We start from the raw sequence: 21225 nt of genomic DNA, 5'->3' as shown, positions 1-21225 counted from the left end.
CAGGCCTGGGAAGGAGAAGGCTAATCAGGAGAGGCTTTTTGCACAAAGAAGGAGGAGATGCTCCCATTTTTTATTTTAAAGCAATTTTACTATGTACATGAGATCAGACAGCACCTTTGCCCATCGTTCTGTCATTCCGAAGCAAAAGCTATTTTCATTCCTCCCTTTCTCGTGATGTTTGGAGGTTGGGGGTTATGGAAGGGAGGAATATCTGGGTTCCAGCATGAAAGGGGTGTTGAGAGGGAACCGAGGTGGGAGCCCTGGCCTGTAACCACAGGCCAGGGACTGAGACTTGATGGAGGGAGAGAGGTGATTAGTCCCATGGTCTCTGACCCAAGAATTTGGAGATTCGGTCCTAAGCACACCTTCTCTTCTCTGTTTGACCTCAGTCACTTGTGGATGCCCCAACAGGGGCCACTCAGTGAGCTCAGAGCCCCGTGACCACTGGCAGGAAGGACACAGGAATCTTGTTACACAGAGTGGGGCTGGGAGGGGAGAGTGCATAATTGCAGAGACAAGGAGGGACCTCACCACCTGTCTCCCTCTCCCTTAGGTGCAAGAAATTCCAGGCCAAGATGCCACACGTAAGTATGTGCTTGTGAGGGCCGTGTCCACGGCTTAGAGCGGGCAGTCATGTGCACAGGGTGACAGTTCTGGGGGTTACTGCTGCCGCTCTCAGGTCCCCCAGAGCAGTGGGGGATCCCTACCCCCAGTAGTACCTGGGCCCTGAGAGTGAGAGCCCCGTGGGAACGCATAACCCACGTCCGCTGTCTCCTAAATCAAGTCCACTTGGGGGTCGAGGCCTTCCTCTGACGGCCCGCAGTCCCTCCCACATGTCGCACACTGCTTCTCCAGGGTCAAGGGGGTCTCCGCCTTGGCACTCCCCCTGAGCTCCGCACCGAGGGAGACGAGAGGCTGGGCGAGCTCTTCTCCAGCGCCACTGGCGGCACTCCCCCTCGCCGCATCGCGTGGGTCACAGGGGCTGGGGTTGGGGGTGGGGGTGACCCCGAGCCGCCAGGCCCCGCCCCCAGGCCCCGCCCCAAGCGGCGCCCATTCCCGGGGCTCGCCGGGCTCGCCCCGGCCTCTGCCCGCCCCTCCCACCGCCCCTCAGGTGAACCCAACCATGGGATGCCAGTCGCGGTTCAGAGCTGCAGAGCTCGGCTGCTCACTGGGCCAGACCCGCTCTCCTAGAGACCCGCCCGCCCGGCTCGGCCATGGAGCCGGCCCCCGACCCCGAGGAGGCGCGCACGGTGCGCGAGGCGCTAGGCCGCTACGAGGCGGCGCTAGAGGGCGCGGTTCGCGCGCTGCACGAGGACATGCAGGGGCTGCAGCGCGGCATGGAGCAGCGCGTGGCCGAGGCGTTGCGCCTGGCCGGGCCGCTGGCGCGCACGGTGGCCGAGCTGCAGCGCGACAACCAGCGGCTGCAGACGCAACTCGAGCGCTTGACGCGCCAGGTGGAGGCGCTGGGCTTGGCGACCGGGCTGACCCCCGCGCCCGGCACGCCCAGCCCTCCGCCCGCCCCCGGCGTCCCAGACCATGCGCCCCGCCTGGGCACCGCGCACTTCGCCAGCCACGCCACCTTCTCGCTGTCCGTTCGCGGCCAGGTGAGCTTCGGGGAGCGCGGGCGTCTGTGCTCAGGCGCCGGGGAAGGGGGACTCCGCGACCCCCGCCGCCGCTAGGTCCGGAGTGCGTGCCGGTGCCGGGGCTGGGGCTGTCCCGCCACCCGCCGCTGCGACTCGGTTGTGGGGGTCCGGCCATCATTCGGAGAAACCGGCTTAGCCTGCCCTCTGCACCTGTCTCGGGCGCCTCCCTTCTTTGCAGGCGTGCCCTGTTCTGTTCCCCTCTCTCCACTGTGCCTTGGCACTAAGGGCTTGGGCGCTGAAGTGCTGCCCCTCACTGTTCGACACTGCCCCGGGCCTGTGTCTTGGAATGGTCGGCAACCCTTCACCCCCCCCACCTCCTTTCACGCGCTACCCGCGTTGCCGCTTCACTGAACCCTGAAGGCTTGAGTTATTGATTAACCTGTTTTGAGAACTCAAGCCCTTCTGTGTGTTGAGCAGAGGAGAATGCAGTCTGTTGGGGTGCAGCCGGGCATTTGGAAACTTGCAGGTGTAAATCCTTACCATGAAAGAAGAGACAGGGGAACCAGGGGGAAAGAGCCGTGGGCAGTCTAGATTTCTGGGGTCAGTGACCGGCCAGAGGCCCACACCGCGTGGGGGTGGGGCGGAGGCCGGTGTGGACCAGTCACTCCCCTGAGCGTGGGGCCTCCTGGAGTGGCAGGTTAGAATGTTCCCTTGGTGTGTGCAGTGGCCCTTAGGTGGGATTTTCCACCCTGCCCAGGCATGTGCCCTGGGCTTGGGTTTCCAGGGTCTGGGTAGCCTGCACCTGCTGTCCCTCCTTGGTTCAATCCATCACACGCGCAAAGTCCTTGTGTAAGCTGGGCTGCACCTCAAGGGACCAGGAGGAGGGGGATCAGATTAGCCCTTGCCCCTGGATGTCCCAGCCTGGGTGGGAGATGGCCCAGACCAAGCAGTAGCAGCAGTGCAGGCAGCCGGACAGCAGTCCCGTCCTAGTGGGCGTCTCAGGCCGGCTTTGTGCTGGAGGTTTAGGGTCTGCTGCTGCTAGTGCAGGGGCGGGTGTGGGGGCTGTGCCTAGAGCCTCTAAGGGCCTGAAAGGACTCACTGACCAGAGGGACCCTGGTGCTTATGAGAGTGGAAGGGCGAGTTGTAAAGGCCCCCGGATGCTGGGCCGGGGAGTTGGGCTTTGCTTTGGGGTGGAGGTGGGGTTCTTAAACGTGCTGATGGCTGAGCCCCCGGGTGTCCCAGTGCTGTGTGAAGTGTCTGGAAATATGGATACACTTAATTCTGTCCTACAAGCATCAACACTCCTTGGCCACGCTATAAAATCACCACTGTGAGCTCACACGTGCCTGATAAACTGTGTCATCGGCTGTTTCTGAGGTTTTATTTTAACACACATTTGCTACTCATCTGCATGTGGAGGCAGCTGTCCAAGTTTTAGAAAACTACTCTTGGAGTCACACATGAATACGTATACGTACACGAATCCACGCGTTCGTGTGAGAGATGTGTCTTCAGTCGTCTAACAGTTTTTCAGTGGGAATTGGCCAATGTGGGGTAAGCTAGTTCTCTGGGTTATGGGGATAGTGGGGCACTGGGCAGGGGACAGACAGGGTCCTCCTTGTATCTGACAAGCGCCCTCAAGGATGGATGGCAGGTTGGAGGGTGGCTGGAGATAGGGGGACTTAGTTGTGATGGTCCAAGAAGAGACGACGGCCATAGCAGGAGCAGCGCTGGGGAGCGGGAGAGCTGGGGTGCCTTGGACGGAGATCTCCAAGGGGGAATCATCAGGGTGAGATGGTCTTTGGATATGAGCAGGGGGGCAGAGAGCGAAGCCCTGCCGGGGGACTACTGGGGCACAGATGTGGTGGAGATGCCAGTTTCCGTCTGGGTTGTGCTGAGGGTGAGGGGCTGTGGGACATCCAGGTGAAGCTGTCCTGGAGCAGATGGAGTCACAGATCTGGTGGGCTGAGAGTAGCCAAGGCCAGAGGTTAGGGAGATATCAGGCCAGAGCTGGTGGTTGAAGCAAGATCAGGTGAGGCCTTCCAGGCAGCTGTGCAGGAGACGGTGAGTCAGGAGCCCTGGGCAGAGGCTGAGGAGCTGCCAGGGAGCTCAGAGGCTCTGGAAAGCCCACTCTTAGACATCGAGAGAGGGGACCCCTTCAGGAAGAAGAGATTGGGGGTCAGCAGGAATGCTGCAGCCCGCTGGAGGTTGAGGAGGGAGACACGGCTGGGGAGTAGGTTCTGGATTTCAGAAGGCCTGAGAGGAGGAGGGACAGCAGGCGTAGTTGAGCACTGCGGGTGGAGGACGCTCAAGGTGTCCAGTGGGGTCGGACGGACACTCTGCAGCCCCTGAGCACCAGCTCCCTGGGCCTGAGGCCGCTTCCCCCGCCCGACCAGAGGCACTGCTCCCCACTTCTCTTGCAGCCCACCTCTCAGGGGTGCGGGCACGGGCTCGCAGCCAGTTTCTGGCAGTGAGGGGTGCTGCACAGAGTTATCCACATGTTCTTGCTCGTGGGCTGTGCCTGGCAGCTTGTGATCGGACACTGGATTGTGAACAAGGAATCGGGGCTCCGGGGCAAGACTGGACAGTCACAGCTGGGTGCCGGGGCTGTCTGACCTCTCATACGCCTGTGTCTGTGCCCCCAGGGGGTCTGGGTGTGAGGGTCTCATCCACACACGAGAGCCAGTGCTGGCGGTGGTCAGGCATTGCGGGGGCTGGTGTTACACTGCCCCTCTGTAACCAGCAATGAGACTTAGAGACCCTTTGCTGAGACCCATTTGTTTCCTTCTGATTCAGTCGGGACTGCGGGGCTTGGAGGTGGGGCATAGTCAACCTATGTATATGCCTTGGGGTCAATGCAGAATGAGTTGATCTAGTAATCTGCTTCTGTGTGGGCAGACCTTGAGCTTGCTAGGCAGTGAGTAGTAAGGGAGGCTCCTGGAGGAGCGAGAGGGCAGGGCAGTAGGTTGGGAGAAATCAGGGAGGATTCCCTGTAGGAGGCCTGAGACCGTGGAGCAAACAAGAACTGCTTTTGTTGCATTTTCTGTGAGGCCTTGGGGACATCTCTCAGTTGGACCTCAGTTTCCTCGTCTCTAAGGGGGATTGGCCCTGCCCTGCTTTGCCCCTTGTGCTGCGTGGGCTGGGTGGCTATAACGGTGACATCAGCCAAGTTGGCTTGTAAGCATGTCCACAGAGCCACAGCGGTGGTCTGACTAGTGGAGGGAGCTGGCTGGGGACCTTCAGTGGATGGTAGCAGCCTGAGGCCAGGCCTGGAAATGTCCCTCGGCTGAGCAGGAGCCACCAGGTCCCCATGTCAGAGTCAGTGGAGCCTCTCAGGAGTGACTGGCAGAAGCAGCGTCGAGGTCTGACCGTGAAAGAAACCAGACTTGCCTTATCTGCCTTCCTTTCCCAGACACACTGTGTGATAAGAGTGCTAAATGCTTTGGGGAGAAGTTTGAAATGAGTCCTTAAAACCATGGTGTGAGCCGGGAGGAGGCAGAGGGTGGAGGAGGCAGAGGGTGGGGCAGCCGAGGTTGGGGCTCAGGCTGGGGCTCAGGCTGGGGACTCTGGCCGCACACACGTCGGGGGCTGTGCTGGGCACACAGACGCTCCCCTGTCCATGCACGAGCCCGCGTGGGGTCTGGCAGCACCAGGGATGCCCAAACTAAGATTCCTGCCCTCACAGCAGTGTATGCAAACTTCCCCAGGGAGAGGGTCGCCGAACTCGGACTTACCCATCCCCAGTCTCTCTTCCTGACATTCCCAGGCTTGGGCTCCCTCCTGGAAGCCTCCCCCTTCTTAAAACAAAGCCCAGAGCTTGAAGGTGCTCAAGCCAGCTTCCCAGGACCCGTCCCGTCCTCTGGGCTCTCCAGTGATTTTATCTTGGCCCCAGCACACAGAGGTCCCCTCCCCTGGTTTCCTTTCCTGTGGCTGAAGGGAAGGAAGGAGCTGTGGGCCCTGTGGGTGGGGTTGGGGACCACGGCCCAGCCCAGCTCTGTGGCTTGAGGCTCAGGTCGCGCTGGGGTGGTTACCCCACTCTCCCCACCCCACTCCCTGGGCCTCACAAGTTTGTCTTGAGTAGTCCTTCCTGCTCTTGGAAGGCATGAGTGCTTTGTGGACAGAGAAACCCCAGCCTGACTCTGCTTCTGCCTCTAGTCATGGCGTAAGGTTAGGGGTGACCCCCAAGCTTGTGTGGTGGGATGGAGGGTGGTCTCTGAATAGCCCTTTGGTCTGAGGCGTGGTTGGAGCCCCTTCCTTAGGTGAGCAGGAGTTCCAGTCCTGGAGTGGGGGAGGGGGGAGGGAGGGGCAGGGGGAACCTGGGACTCCAGCCTCCCAGCATGACTCAGCCCCCATCCCCTTTCCCTCCTGCTTTGCTGGAGACCACTTGGCAGGAATCCACCTAGTCCAGAAACTACATCCTGTCTGATTGTGGCTTCTGGTCCCCTGGGTCATCCTGGGGGGTGAGGGGCCTGCAACGTGCAGGGGCAGGCGTCCCCAAGAGAGACCCACATTCCTGGGAAAATGGTTTCACCATCAGCCCATCCCTCCAGGCCCCTGTGTAGACCTGCGGAACCTGTCGGACCAGAGTATGGGGGGGTGGCTGGGGGACACGGCCCCCAGAGCTGAGAGCCTGGTGACAGGTGGGGTCCGGGATTCAGGATAGACTGGCTGTTTCTCCTCCCTCTGCTGAGCTGGCTTCAGGTTAGGCTCGTTGTGGCTCTAGGGGTGCCCTCCACACTCTGAGGCACAAGGAGATGCCCCCCCAACTTCTCCACTGTTCCTGCCAGTGAGCCTAGCCCCTCCCGCTCTGTCCTTCTGAATTGGAAGTTGAATGGTCACCTCCTCTCCAAGCCCAGTCTCTCCCCGGGCTCAAGTCCCGTCCTCTCCTTTCTCCCCAGGGTCCCAACCTCTCCGAGTGTCCCTCCCCCTGCTGGAGCCTTTCTCTCAGCCTGTAAATGTTGTCCTACCTCTTCCATCAGGGAGAGTCCCTCAGAGCTCTTCCCCGCGCCTCATGGCTGCAGTTCCCACCAACCCCACCCCCCCAGGTCACGTCAGCCAGGCCCAAAGCCCCTGCTTAGAAGAAGTGTGATATCTCCCCCTCCTCCACATTCACTTACTCCCTGCAAACCTTGGAATCCCTTTTGCCCTCCACTCCTTCACTGCCCCATCTCTCCTCCCTGGGTCCCTACCCAGGAGTAGGGAGGTACCTGGCCATCTGGTCACCCCCTTCCATGCCACTGTCTCACTGGCTTCTGAAGGATGTTCCTAAAACGCAGAACTGATGACCTTCAGTTCCTTCTTGTCCAAGGAGTCATGTCCAAGTTCTCCCGGCTGGCACCTTGGACTGTGTACTGCTTCTCTAGCCACTGGATCTGAATGCTTTGTGCCTTGATGTCTCTGGCAGACACTAGTCTCTCTGCGGGGCTTGGCTTCCACTCCTGGTCTGCCTGGCTCACTCCAGGCTGGCTCAGCCCCACTGCTTCTGGGAGGCTCTCTCTGAACCCCTGGGCTGGGTGAAGTCTGTCTCAGGCGTGCGCCCTCATGCTAGCCTTTCGCCGCCTGCTCAAGGTGCTGGCTCCCCCGCCAGACTGATTCCCCCATGGATGGGTAGGGTGGCATGGATGAGCCGTCAGGGGCCAGGGATGGGCTTTTGTCATTTGGGAACCTAGCAGACAAGGGGACCCATCTGGAGATGTGCGGCCATCTAAGGAGAGGTATGGCTAACCTCTCAAGCCACCCGTTGTGGGCTCTTGGTAGAGCCCCTTATAGGCGTCTGCCCCTGTACCCTTCTTGCCAGGTACACCCACCAGCCTCACAGATACTCTGAGCCCTCCACCCTCCTTCACTGTGAGAAAGGCAGGGCCAAGGTTGAGGAGAATGTCCCTCCTGGCCACATCTCAGCTGCTTCTCACTGTGTAACCTTGGACAGCACACATCCCCTTTCTGAGCCCTCGGGTCCCATCTGTAAAATGGGTGTGGTAGCACCTACCTGGGAGGACAGAGCATGTTGGTTTAAGTGGCATGGCCAGAAAAGGGGTTCAAGTGGTAGATGCTTTTTTAGCCTACTCCCTTATCTCAAACAGGGAAACTGAGACCCAGGAGGGGTTACCCTGGGGCCGGTGGCACAGCCAGGATGGCGGGTTCCCCTGCTGGCCCTTGGTCTGGGCTCTCTCTCTGCACGACACTCCCCACCGCTGCAGCCCAGAGGGGATGGAGGGGCCTCAAGGAGCCAGTCAGGCCCCAGTACTCTGGACATCCAGGCAAATCTTGTGACCCTGCATCCAATGGTAAGGCTTCACCATTGGGCTCCAAGGCCCATTGTTGGCCCAGAAAGACCGTGTGTCGCTGGGTTAGGCTGCTCCCACACAGGCAGCCCCTGGCACGAGCAGGGGCCAGGCTCTCCCAGCCCCCGTCACCCGGTCCAGCCTTGGGGACGGGTAGGGCCACCTTGAACAGTCCTTTGGAACTCTGTCTTGACTTTTGTCCCTAGCATCTTGGGGGTCTGGAATGTGTCCAGTGGAGCCATTTGCCTCCAGGATCTCGGGGGCTCAACTGCTGGGGCTGAGTCCCCCTAGCCTCCTGGGTGACCCTGGCCCATCACCATACCTCCTGGGGTCTGTCTCTCTCAGAAGCATTTGCCCTGCTCGAACCAGGGGGAGCTTTGGGAAGTGATTTCGGGGTGGGCAGCTGGCCCCGGCTGACTGGGCCTCCGCGGTGTTTGTCTCCCTGTAGAGTGTGGATCACCATGACGAAGCCAGCGAGGCGGAGATGAGGAGAACCTCAAACTCGTACATCGTGGAGAACGGGCACCAGCCTGGGGCAGGTGGGGGCTGATGGCCCAGGAGGGCTGGCTGGAGGAATACCCGCAGGGACTGGGGAATTGTCCAAGCACTGAGCAGGGTAGAGAGTGGACTGACAGGCAACTATTTCTTGAACTCTCTATTAGGGAAAGTTGGAGCAGGCATCACCTCTGGTTGGAGCAGTGAGACTTCCCCAGTAGGGGGAGATCAGGGAGGCAGGAGTGGTCAGGGAGGCCTTCCTGGAGGAGGTGAGAGGAGTGTTCACAGAGGCTGGAGTCCTCCTGGGTGGTTCTGAGGCCCCTGTCAATGCCATGGCTGAAACCCCCCGACCCCTGCTGGTCACCTGTTTCAGGTCCGGGTGATGGGCCCCCCGAAGCCGCCCAAACCATCCCAACACCAGAGCCCTTCAAGCCTCGCCCTGCGAGCCTCTCCTTGTGGCAGCCTCACCAGCCAGTCACGGCCCTCACACGAGTCTCCGAGAAGTTCTCTGGGGAGACCTCAGCCACAGCTCTCTCGCCCACATCTGCTGCCATCCTGGGGGGACTCAGCTCAAGCCCCAGCGTGGCCACCACATCCTGGACTCCCAGTCCCAGTGGTAGGAGCAGGAGACCATGACCTCAAAATGTGAGGGAGGGCAGGGGCTGGGGGTGGTTTGCAAGAGACTCAGAAATCCTGGGGCCGGGCCCTACCCGCTCTGCCTGTCACTGCCACCCCCGTCCCCAGCTCGTCTGCTCCATCAGATGGGGCCCATCTTTCCCGGCTCCTCTCCCAGAGATGCTGTGAAGTAGCCTCATCCTGCTTGTTCAGACCAAGAGGAGTGAGGCTCTAGCCACTCCCCTCTGGCCACATCCCCTGTGCCCGGGACGGGGGCGGGCAACTCTCATCATCCTTTGGGCCTTTAAGGCTATGGCCACTGGTGTCCTTTCTCCCATGCTACCAAAAGCAAGAGCTGGGAGCAATGAAAGAAGGCATTTCTGGGTGATGAGGAGCATTAAGTAACGCCCTGACCAGGAGCTAGAAGACTCAGAAGCCTTCTCCAGGAAGGGTCTCAGAACCTCTCTGCAGGTCGCACAGGGCACAGAGAGACAGCCTCTCACCCTCAGAGACGGGGGAAGCTCTCCCTATGGGATTCTGAAAGCTGGCATTGCCCTCGCAGGGAGCGTGGGCGTGGCAGGGCTGGATTTCCAACCGGCTGTGGGTCAAGCAGGGGAACACCTGAAAACAAACAAAATATTTGATATTTGTTATTTCATTTTAAAAACAGTTTTACCGAGGTATGATTGACATAAGCTGCATTTATGGTACATTTTTAAAGTGTACCATTTGACACGTTTGACGTATGTATATACCTGTGGAGCCGTCACCACAGTCAAGACCATGAACCTACTCATCACCTCCCCAGGTGTCCTCAGGACCCTTTGTGACCTCTCCCTCCTGCTCCTCCTCGCCCACTCCCTCTCAGCCCGGGCGGTGGAAGAGCTTGTGGAGGGTCCTGCCACTTACTTCCTGGTTTTGCATTGCTCTGACTTGGGACCAGCATGGGGAAGGGGACAGGCAGTATCACCATCACATTTTCAGTGCTTAAGGCCTCAAAACACCTTAGCCCAGCAGCCCTGGGTATGAAATATGGCTCCAGGCTTTATACCATGAAATAAGCCTGTTTTCCCTCCTGCAGCAAAAGAAGCGTGGCCTCTGCGCATCTGGCCCTGCACGAGGCCCACTGCCTGCTGTTCCTGGTCCTCTGCCCAGAGTGCAAGGAGGCCGTCCCGCAGGAGAAGATGGACGAGCACTGCAGGGGCGGGCACCAGCAGGTGAGGAGGCGGGAGCGGGACGGAGGTGGGAGTCCCGCCCTCACTGCAGCACCTCGGGGCACCCGTTCCCCAGCCCCTGTGCGCCAGCCTTCACTGCGGTGGGAAGGGTAATTCATTCCGCCTTTCTTGTACTGAGCGGAGGCGACTCCAGGCCTTCCCACTCCCAATCCCTTCCCTACAGGGGTGAGGATTCGGCCAAGGCAAGGGGCCCCTGTTTCAGGAAAGGTACAATGTTCTTTTGAGATGTGTCCAGAGAGGAAGCAGGAAAGGAGAGCTCCAGAAGGCAGCTGTGGCCAAGGTCGGTCAAAGGCTGACCCCTCTCCTGCTGTTTCTGGAGCTCCTCACGCTCAGCAGTTCCCACAGTCGCTCCTCGAACACGGGGCTGATGCTGCAGGGAGCCGAGGGCACCTGATCCCTGCCCCGAGGCCTTCACACCCCCGACACTCGACACATGGAGCCAAGGCATCTTCCTCTGTGCTCCTAGGTGGGGTGTGCCATGTGTCAGCAGAGCCTGCCGAAGCACTCGCTGGAGGTTCACGAGGTGAGAGTCAAGTGTGATTTCTCCGGCACCGCCAAGCCCGGGAGATGGAGGGGTGGGCAACGATAAAGGTTTCCCCCGAGCTCTCACTTCTGGCCCAGTCAGGATTGGGGAACGATGGGGACCTAGCTCACCACAGGGACACCAGGCCTCCCGCCTCCAGATGCCGGTCAGAGGTGCTCCCCGTGGTCCATGAGCCCGAGAGTTCCCCCCTCTGGCCCTCCCCGTCTGCTTTCTCTTACCGGCTTTAATCCCCCGGGGAAATAAGTTCATCTCCCCAACCCGACTGCAGTCACTGCAGGCCAGTGAACGTGCCCGTCCTGCCTGCCTCTCCACAGGCCACGGAGTGCCAGGAACGCCCGGTCGAGTGCAAGTTCTGTGAGCTGGCCGTGCGCCTCAGCAAGGGGAGCTGCATGAGCACCACTGTGGCCGGCGGACGAAGCTCTGCCCCGGCTGCGGCCAGCTCTTCATGCTCCATGTGCTGGCCAAGCACAGAGATGTGTGTCGGGGCGAGCAGGCCCGGCTCCAGGAAGGTGAGCAGCACAGGCAGGGGAGGGGAGTGGAGCCTCTCTTGGACGGGGTGGCCAGGGATGTAAGCTCTCAGCAGGACAGACGACACGTGTGTGATGACAGACCAGGTACCAGAGCGGCCTTCTTGTGTGTCTGCTGTGGTCTTTACACAATTGGTCCAAGGAGACCAAGAGGCCAGGGGGGTCCTGGGAGCTACACAGATGAGTGCAGAGGCCACGGGGGTCTGCAAAACGGGAGGCCTCCTTTGAACTCCTCCAGCGCGATTCCAGCCTGGCAGAGATCCACCTGCATCCTTTTACAGATAGGATGAAACAAGGGCTTGCCAGAGGCAGCAGCCAGGCAGGACAGCCACATTCCCTGACACCAAATCAGGAGGTTTTCCACCATCAGCAGTGGACGGAAGGGAGCTTGCTGTAGCTCCTGACTCTCAAGCCTACGTATTGGCTGCCTAGTACCATTTTGTGTTCTCTTGACCCGGTTACCTCCTCATGAGGTGTGTTCACGGAGGACACAAGCCAGCAATGTGACCGTTCTTCTGTTCACTGTTTGCTTCAGTAACACAGTAACATGTGGGAAGAGCCTAAAATCCCTTGGACGTCAGTCTGTCCCGGTAAACAATTTTATCAAAACCAGCACATGAAAAACTAGAGTGCTTCAGATTCGCGTACATTCCCGGCACGGCTGGGCTTCAGCACAAGCAACATGATGTCAGCGCAACTTTGTCAACACAACACAGCTTCAACAAGACAACACGATACAGCTTCAACACCATCAACAAAGATGCGTGTGGTGACTCCTCCCTTGATCACAGGGCTCAGAAATTAGTGAAATGAGAGAGCAGTCAGATTGGCCGGGACGGGCATCTGTGGTAACGGCATCCTCTGTCTCCTTAGAAACCAGAACCACGCCAGGAAAATGTCTCTTCATCAGGGCTGTGTGCTGCCCTGAGTGCATTTTTGTGGCTTAAAGGAAATGATGTGGGCGATTCCACCAAGGGTTGCCTGTATGGCCAAGGACACTGGCAGTGCAGGACGCTCATGGCAGGCCCGGGGCAGTCCATCCTCAGGACCGCAGGCCATGCTGTGAGACCGTGGGGCTAGCCGTTGTCCAGGGCAGTCATTTGTGGTGTCGTTTCTGTGCTTATTCAGGGGAGAGAATTCCAGCTCCTGAAAGCAACATCTGCTGTGATTATTGCAACCAAATGATCCCAGGAAATAAGTATTTCGACCACCTGGTGAGTAGAAATTAGTCATATTCTAATGGTGCCAATAGCCAGTCCATGTTCCAAAAAGTGTGACACGAAAGGTAGATTCTGGATCCAATTTGACACAGTGTGGATATTAGAGGTTCCCATATTCAGTCTCGCTTTGTTCAGAAAGAGGTGTTGTAATTGCTTTAGGCTAACTCAGCACGCATAATTAGTCTCCAACAGCACCAGCCCTTCAAGGAGCCTCCCTGACCAGTCCAGCTTTCCCTGACCACCTCTGATCATCTTCAACCTTCAGGGCCTGAACATTGCAATTTGGTCATCAATGGGACCTACCTTATCATTTTATGCCCCTCGTGGGAGTCTTTTCTGTTAGACTGTGAGCTCCTGCAAAAGTGAGTGATTTTCTCCTTCTTCCTACACTGAAGCTGGTATCAGGGCTGGGTACCAAAAGGGCACTCTGTAAAGGTGTAATGATATGATTAACTGACCGAATTTGCCTGGGAACATTCACAGACTCTTCTCTCCATCACTCTGAGCACCTTTTAGTGCATTAGCTGTCCTAAGTTGCTCCCCTCTTTTGCTGGATGGAGGATTTTTCTCCCTGGGGAAGCTTACCAAGGCTTCTCTCCAAAGAACCCATCTCCTTCTCCTTGGATGGAGAGCTGTTTATCCTTTCTTCCCCTTCAGTTCAGAGAACTATGAATATCAGAACTAAATGATGACCTAGGGATGATCTAGACCTTCTTGTTTATTTTGGGGAAACACATATAAAACATACCACGAATAACGTCTCGAACATTCACTGTGTTGTGCAGCCACCACCACTGTCTAGTTCAGGAAATTCTCATCCCCCCAAAAAGAAGCCCCGGACTCAGAAAGCAGTCACTCCCTACTCCTCCCTCTCTGCAGCCCCCGGCAGCCACTAATGCTTGCTTTCTATATGGATTTACCGATTCTGGACATTTCCTGTGAATGGAATCATATAATCTGTGATCTTATGTGATTAGCTTCCTTCTCTGAGTATCGTGTTTTCAAGGTGAATCCATGTTTAGCCTGTGTCAGTGCTTCATTCCCCTTACGGCTTTTTAATGGTCATACTACACTTTGCTTATCATCTGTTGATAGACATTTGGGTCGTTCCCACCTCTCAGCTCCTTGCTTTTTGAAGTGCGGTCTGTGGACCAGCAACATCACTGGAAGCTTGTTAGAAATGCAGAATCTTAGCATTGTCTCTAGAAATGGTAAATCAGAATATGTAGTTTCACAAGGTCCCTTGCGTTTCAACTTTGAGAAGCACTGCCCCAGCCAAGTGATTCTCAGCCTTAGCTGCACATTGAAAGCACTTGTATATTTGTTTTCCTTAATACTGATGCTTATTCTAGTACATAAGTGGTCCATGACTTTCATTTCAATCAGAAGATTCTTGATGAGCATCAAAACAAGAGGCAAGCTGACTGTTTCCCTCAAAATGTCCAGATTGGCAACCAAGGATATCTGCGCTCTTACTTGAGGACACTACTAAACATGGAACTAGGTTTGTGGTCAGAAACTCTGGATTTCAGTTCTGCTCTGCCACTTACTGGCTGTGTAGCTTCTTTGAGCCTCTTTCTTCTTTGAGGAAAGTGGGAATAATGATTTGTCTGCTTCTTCGTGAGAAGAGAACATCCATGACCACTGACCACCAGAGGTACCCCGGGCCAGCATCCACACGCGCACACACTGCTTCCCACCTGTCAATCATAGAGGAGATTTCTGTGTTCCCGTCTAGAGGTGATGTTGCTCCTCTGCTCCAGCATTGCTCCCCACTCTCTCTCCTACAACAGGGCAAGGTGGAATGAGCTACACATGTAGGCAACAACTGAGTCTCAAACTGTCCACTTCGGTATGTTCTAACATTTGTTATGATAAGCTTTTAAAGGGGTAATATGAACAAATACTTCTATTGGTGGTGCCATCTTTGGCCCTGCATGGAAAGCATTCCATCTCTCTGTCTCTCTCTCTTAAATTTGCAAGTCGGGACTGAAATCTTTCACATAATGTGGTTTTATGGTTCTCGGTCTTTCACTTTATATTAACATGACCTCAAGACAGAGAAATAAAAAGTACTTCTCTGAACCTCATTTCCTGCCAGCTGCCATCTTCTTTCTTTGTTCCTCTCTGTAGCAAAATGTCTAGACAAGTTGTCTAAAGTCTTTGAATCCCTTTCTTCTCCCATTCTTAAACCCACTCCAATCTGTCTTCATGCCGCCACCCCAAAAACTGCTCTTGTCAAAGTCATCAGTGACTTTCATGTTGCTAAAACCAGTGGTCAGTCCTCGGTCTATGAGGAGCAGTTAACACCGCTGCTCATCACTCCCTCGACTGTTCATGATTCAGCTCGCCCCTTCCTTGGCTTCCAGAATACCATGCTCTCCTGGCCTCCAGTTACCTCACTGGTCTCCCCTCCTCTTGCTCCCCAACCTCTTAATTTGGGGTTGGGGGGGTAGAGTCCACTCTCTGTATTCTTCTTTACCTATACTCAATGACAATGCCTCAATAATTTCATCAAATCTTACGATTTTTAAAAATGTCTTATATAGGCAGACACTCCCAAATTTATACCTCATTCCAAAATTTTCTCCCAAGCTCCAGACTCATACTCATATATCACTGCCTACTCAGCTTCTTCACTTGAGTGTTTCACAGACAACCTATTTTAAATTGTCTCCCATCCTACATTCACCATCCCCCTTACCTTTCTCTATTCTTTCCCAAACATTTATCAACTTCTAACATATTATCTGATTCACTTATTTATCACAGCCCTTGTTAATTGTCTCCTACCACCCCAGTTAAAATACAAGCTTCATGCTAACTACTTCCCAAACACAAATACTCTATTTTCTAATTCTTTTGGCTATTTCTTCTGGTATTTAGTCCCATATTTCTAAAACATCTTCTTATACTGATTTTTTTTTCAATTTTAGGTATTATCTATTAATTCACAAGGATTTAGGGATATAGATTTCATGTTCTTACACCACCTATATACTATACACACCTCTAAGTTTCTTTCCTCCATCCTCTCCATATAGTGATATCACCCATTCTGATTAAATCAATGTTAAATTCTGGTTAAATTCAATGTTACATTATTATGACCATGTAAATATTACAAATGGCTATGCCACACAAACTATGATTACATTTACTTTCTTCTACAACTTTTTGTTTTCTCTGGAGTTAATAATTGCTTCAGTTTTTCATTTGCTTCATTTGCTAGGTACCCATCCCTTAATCATCCCTAAAACTTTCCACCAGGGCTGAAAATTTCCCCCTCAGTACAATCAAACACATCAGGTATTCTAGCCTGTTCACTTTGGGGCATGTTGCTCCCAGGCCTGATGAGTAGTTGGGAACTTCTTCCCCTCTCTCCAGTGCTGAAGTTCTGTTCCCCAAATTTTAGATTCACGTCTTTGTCTTTCTTGGTTTACTTCTTCTTTGGTAGAGCATATCCTTGAATAGTTTCTTGAGAAAGAAAGCACAGAAGACTAATTTTTTAGACTTTGTAGGTCTGAAAATGATAGCATCAATGGCTACAGAACCTATCTACCATCTTAAAATTTTAAATGGCATTACAAAAAATTCTCAGACAAATACAAAAGAATGGAGCTAACATAATTAACCCCTACGTATTCATCACCAGTTACATCAACAATCAAGTTTTCCACATTTGTCTCAGCTATCCTTTTTTTTTTTCTTTTCTTTTTTGTTCTTTTTTGAAAGTATGTTAAAGTAGATCCAAGATGTCTGGTCACTTGACTCATCATTCTTTAATATACATCTTTAAAATAGTCATTTTCTGCTAAGCACACACTCTACCACTGAGCTATACCCTCCTCCTTTTTTTTTTTCCTGCATTCTTGAATGGTAGTTTAACTGGATATCAAATTCTAGGTTTTAACGGTTATTTTCTCTTAGCACTTTGAAGATTATCCCACCATCTTCCCACCTCCGTGATTGCTATCGACAAGTCAGCTTTCCGTGTAACTGCCATTCCTTTGCACATAACCTTTTTCTTTGGTTGATTTCAAGATCCTCTTTGCCTTTGATCTTCTGTGGTTTCACTACAGTGTATCTAAGGGAGGATTTATGCTCAAATGTGCTTGTTTTTCTCTCTTCTTCAGCATTTCTCCAGATTGAATCTAAAGATTTAGCTCTGTCTTAATCAGTTCTGGAAAAGTCTCAGCTGTAACCTCTTTGACTCCCCAGTGTCCCCTAACTGCTCCATGTGCTCCCCAGCTCTTTCTGTAGAACATATTGGGTGTATATTGGATCTTGTTCTAGCTTCATGTCTCTTAATCTTTCACATTTTATATTTCTCTCTCCTCTATTCTGAATAATTTCCTCAAATCTATTTTCCAAGTTCATTCTTTCTTGGCCAAATCTTTTCTGCTGTTTTTAAGCCCATCCATTGAGTTTTAGTATCTGTATTTTTCCTTTCTAGAAGTTCTTTTTATCTCTCTTTCAGATTCACCTACTCTTTTTACATAGGATCATGTTCTTTTCTCTTGCTTTAATCATTTTAATTAATTTTACAGTTTCTCTCCTAGAGTTCTGTTATCTGAACTTCCTGGAGACTAATCCTGCCATTGATTGTGTCTATGACTCTTACTCAAGGTATACTGCTTCCTTGTGTATAAATCTGAAACGTGAGTTTCTAGATGGTGAGATGTGGGTTTTGTCCAGCAGAAGTCCCCCTGAGACAGAATGAATTACTCGAGACTCTGTGGAAAGTCAACAGAGCGAGAGGGAGTCAGGGACCAACTCTTCGAGCCTCTCAAATGTTCCCACAGTTATTGTGTACAATCAAAGGAAAAATCACCAACAGTTGTGTCATGCGATGTAGGAGCTTAAGGAAAGACAGGATCGGGTAGAGATTATAGAATCCACAATGAGTACAAAGGCTTAATTTATCTTCAGGACAGACATGGGGAGAGGGGAACAAGGTACATTCTTCAGACATAAGATGTTGATTACAAAACAGACCACCAGACCAGCCAGTTCCTTGTCTTGGGGATTATAGACTATCTAAAAAGCAGGAAGCATGCCCAGCATTTATAGTTGAGGGTTTAGGTAGTCGCTTTGCAATGAGAAGAGTAAACCCTGAACTATGGACCTATGCTTATGATAAACAAACTGTGTTCTGTGTTTATAGAAAAGGATACACAATGGCTTTGCCATTGGAAGCAGCCCTAGGCTAAAACCTCAACTATGCAAGCAAGGCATTGTCTCTGCTTTTCACTGCAAAGAGACAGGAGTGCAGATGCACAGGCACCTGCTAGCAAAGCAGTTACTAAGCACATTTGTTCTTCTTAAAGGTCACAAGCGGCTGGCGTCTGTTACAATTTATTAACCCAATCATGGGCTCCCACAGTGAGACTTTGTGAGAATACTTTATGACATAGTTTGGGATTATGTACCCTCCAGAGGGATTTTAAGATTATTTCTGCCATACATCCCATTTTTATATTAATTCTTCTGCTTGGGTATTCTCAGACCATGAGGCTTATGTAAATCTGAACCCCAAATACAAGAATGGCATGAGCCTCTGATTTTGAGTTTTTAGGATTGTCAGTTTTGCCTCCCCACACTCAATTTCTAGTGCAAGGTAGACAAACTTCCTTGCCACTTTCCTTTCTCTAATTACCTGATTCTTTTCTCTTAGCCACCTTAGTTTAGCCTTCAAGGTTCCCAGCTTTGTGCAGGGACAGGGGAGTCTGTCTTCCAATTTCACACCTTGTGTGGCTGGGACTTTTCTCTCATCTAAGCTCTTAGTTACAAGACTGATCCCACACATCTCCTCCCAAAGGGTCAACTCATGTGCTTAACAGGCCAGGTCTTCATTCCTGGAACGTGGAGCTTGCCTGCTTTCTTGCCAAGTCAGCTCAATGAATGTTTGTCGTATTTTATGCAGCATTCCTACATGTTCACAGTGGGAAATTTTCAGGTTATCTCGCCTATTGTATTATCCAACCATTCAAGCCAAAGTCATTTTTTAATTTGATATTTGACTCACAGTTGCAGGATAGGTGTCGTCCAGTCTCAGAGTCTGTGAAATATTCTCCAGTTGGAAAACCAGAATTTCCTCCTTCATTCCTTCCAAGTCAGGCTGCTCAAGATCAAACTTCCACAGCAGAAAAAGGTGTCCGTCCAAAGACAAAAAAAATATGCAGATTTCCCCTTCTTTCTGAAAAGTCAACGAGGCAAGCACCAAGAGGCACAAACAAAACCACGGATCTGCCTTTGAAGTCTGATCACAAGCTCAGGGTCTCTGCTCCTGTAGAAGATGAGACAGCCTATGACATTCTGAGGAGATGTTCTCAGTGTGGCAACCTACTTCCTCTGCCAACCCTAAGTCAGCATCAGGTACCCAGCCTTTGTCCTCTCCTTACCTGGCTGTGAACCATCTGGACAGTGTTTAAAGAAATCCAAGACCAGGATGTTTGCAGACATCCCTGTCTCCCCTTTCTCTGTGTGCCCAAATCCACTCTCATGACGCCTATCACCTGGTTAATATATTTGCATGATCTCCCACCTTTGAAGGCAGAGCCAGATTTTCAGTTCTGTGTCTCCAGTTCCCAGTCCAGGGACTGACCACACACAGCCAATGCTCCAAAACTGTAGAGTAAATGAATGAACAGAGAGCCTCCAGTCTGGCTCTCTCGTGGTGTAGATAAGCAACTGAGGCCCAGAGATCAGAGCCTTGGTCAAGATCCTAAGTCAGTTGGTATCTTGCCTCCAGCAGGTCAAGGTTTACTTCAGGATTTACAGCCTCAGTAGCCTGATTTTTACAGCCTAAATGTAAAATAAGTAAGAATAAGAATTAGCATCAGAGGTAGTTAACCATTATGCACCAGTTACACTTCAAAGTTCTTTACAAATGGTTAGTCATTGAAAACAACAGGCAGGTGTTTAATCCTTAGCTTACAGATAAGGAAACTAGACAGAAAGGTCAAGTGGCTTCCCCAGGGTTGTACAATTAGAGAATGGCAGAACGCAGCCTGGAGTATGTGTGTATATAAATGCTCTTAAGCCCCAAACAGGATGCCTCACTTTAAAAAAAAAAAGGGTTTAATTATTTCATGTTTTTCAAAAAACAGAAGTACAAGATACTAGATTTTGTTGTAACCAGTTGACATGATACCCATACGAACAAATATACAGATACAGCAAATTCTTCCCCACTCCCACCCCACCCCCCAGTGCCTTGACCTGAGATACCAATTTCAGCACCTGGTGGGTGTCCTTCCAAAGCTTTACCTCTGCTCACACAAACGTGAACAAGCCTCTATGGGGTTTGAATTGTTTCTTTTCCCCCATATATCATCTTCCTATACTCATTACTCTGCCATTCGCCTTTTTCACTTAACATATGATACACGCTCCTTACAAAAGAAACTAGACCTAAATATTGGGGATTTTTCCCCCTGCTTCTTTAGGCATCTCTTTATGCACACAAGCACATAATTTTACAAAGTTGGGTGAGTTTCATACTTGCTGGGGATGTCACTAGGGCCACATTCCCTTGCCTCCCACAATCTTCCATAATTCCATACCACCCTCCATCCTTATATAATAGGGTTGCTGGATTTAGCAAATAAAAATTCATTACTTGGGACAAAAATAACAACAAAATAATTTCATGGAATATACTCATATTAAGACAAAATTCTTGTTTCCCTGAAATTAAAATTTAACGGGGCATCCTGTATTTTGTCTGGCAACTCTATTATATAATCACATACATATACATACACACATTTGGAGTCCAATTATGCACAATTCTTTGCATCTTAATGTTATGACATCAATATCCAAGGACATCAATATCCAAGGACATCCCTCCAAGTCAAATGACGTGTTTCCTTCCTTTTTTTTTAATGGCCGCATAAGAGTCCATGGTGTGTGTCCTCTAATGTGTTCATCCACTACCCGCCCCAACCCCTGATAATGACAGGCCTCTATTAAACATTGTCCCAAGGCTCCCGTGAACCCCTCCTGGCTCACTGGGCTCCAGGCCTTTTCTATGCTGTCTGTAGCTCAGGGTTCCTGCTCTGGGAACTGAGGATAGCAGTACCCAAAGATACCCCAGGAACTAACTCTTCCCACTTTAAACACATTGAACTTTTTAAAACGTCCGTTTCTTTAGGAGAAATGCTTGTGGTTAGCTTCGTCAAAAGGAAAACAAGTGAGAAGTTCCAGCTAGAACCGGAAAAGAAAAGGTACGACAAACGTAAATGATTCTGTTTTTATACTGGTTTTTCAGCATGCTTTCTATGCTAGTCTTTTTCTTTTCTTTTCTTTTCTTTTCTTCTTATTTCTCATCTTTTGGGGGGGGAGTAATTAGGTTTATTTATTTATGTATGTATTTTTAATGGAGGTACTGGGGATTGAGCCCCGGACCTCACGCATGCACTCTACCACTGAGCTATACCCTCCCCTGTGCTAGTCTTTACTTGGGAAAAAAAGATGGGTTTTATTCACTGGGTTTCTTTCTTGTAGAAGAAAAGGTCTGGATTTTAACTATTTTCTTTCTTTTAACAGAGATCTTGGTTTGCCCAAGAGCCACAGATAAACCAGGAGAAAAAAGTGTTCCAGCTCTTCTGCCTGAGAGTTCTGATCAAGCATCCAGGCCCCACACTGCCTAGATACCGGGGACCCAGCTTTGTCCCTGGAGAATAAAGGGCCTTCCCTGAAAGCCTGTCCAGCA

At 52.0% G+C, this 21225-nt stretch overlaps 3 protein-coding genes across 3 annotated transcripts in view; 2 read left to right on the top strand and 1 right to left on the bottom strand.

Moving 5' to 3' along the window:
• LOC116157877 (uncharacterized) overlaps positions 1-21225 on the bottom strand; it is a 696771-nt gene that overhangs the window by 635408 nt on the left and 40138 nt on the right. The window lies entirely within an intron of this gene.
• Positions 1139-8717, top strand: LOC135323212 (smoothelin-like protein 2). The gene is made up of 4 exons (XM_064495104.1): positions 1139-1604; positions 7667-7870; positions 8316-8406; positions 8530-8717. The coding sequence occupies exons 1-2, from the start codon at positions 1215-1217 to the stop codon at positions 7673-7675; spliced, it is 399 nt and encodes a 132-aa protein (XP_064351174.1). The 5' UTR covers positions 1139-1214; the 3' UTR covers positions 7676-7870; positions 8316-8406; positions 8530-8717.
• On the top strand, positions 8853-21225 carry LOC116157891 (XIAP-associated factor 1-like). The gene is given in 9 exon segments (XM_064495103.1): positions 8853-8978; positions 10059-10194; positions 10679-10735; positions 11071-11134; positions 11137-11265; positions 12412-12497; positions 18534-18881; positions 20665-20737; positions 21060-21225. Coding segments are annotated over 7 exon segments (774 nt in total). The 5' UTR covers positions 8853-8978; positions 10059-10161; the 3' UTR covers positions 20722-20737; positions 21060-21225.

This window comes from Camelus dromedarius, chromosome 16 (genome assembly GCF_036321535.1).
Source record: "Camelus dromedarius isolate mCamDro1 chromosome 16, mCamDro1.pat, whole genome shotgun sequence".
NCBI classification, from domain to species: Eukaryota; Metazoa; Chordata; class Mammalia; order Artiodactyla; family Camelidae; genus Camelus; species Camelus dromedarius.
This window is presented reverse-complemented; position numbering and strand designations above follow the sequence as displayed.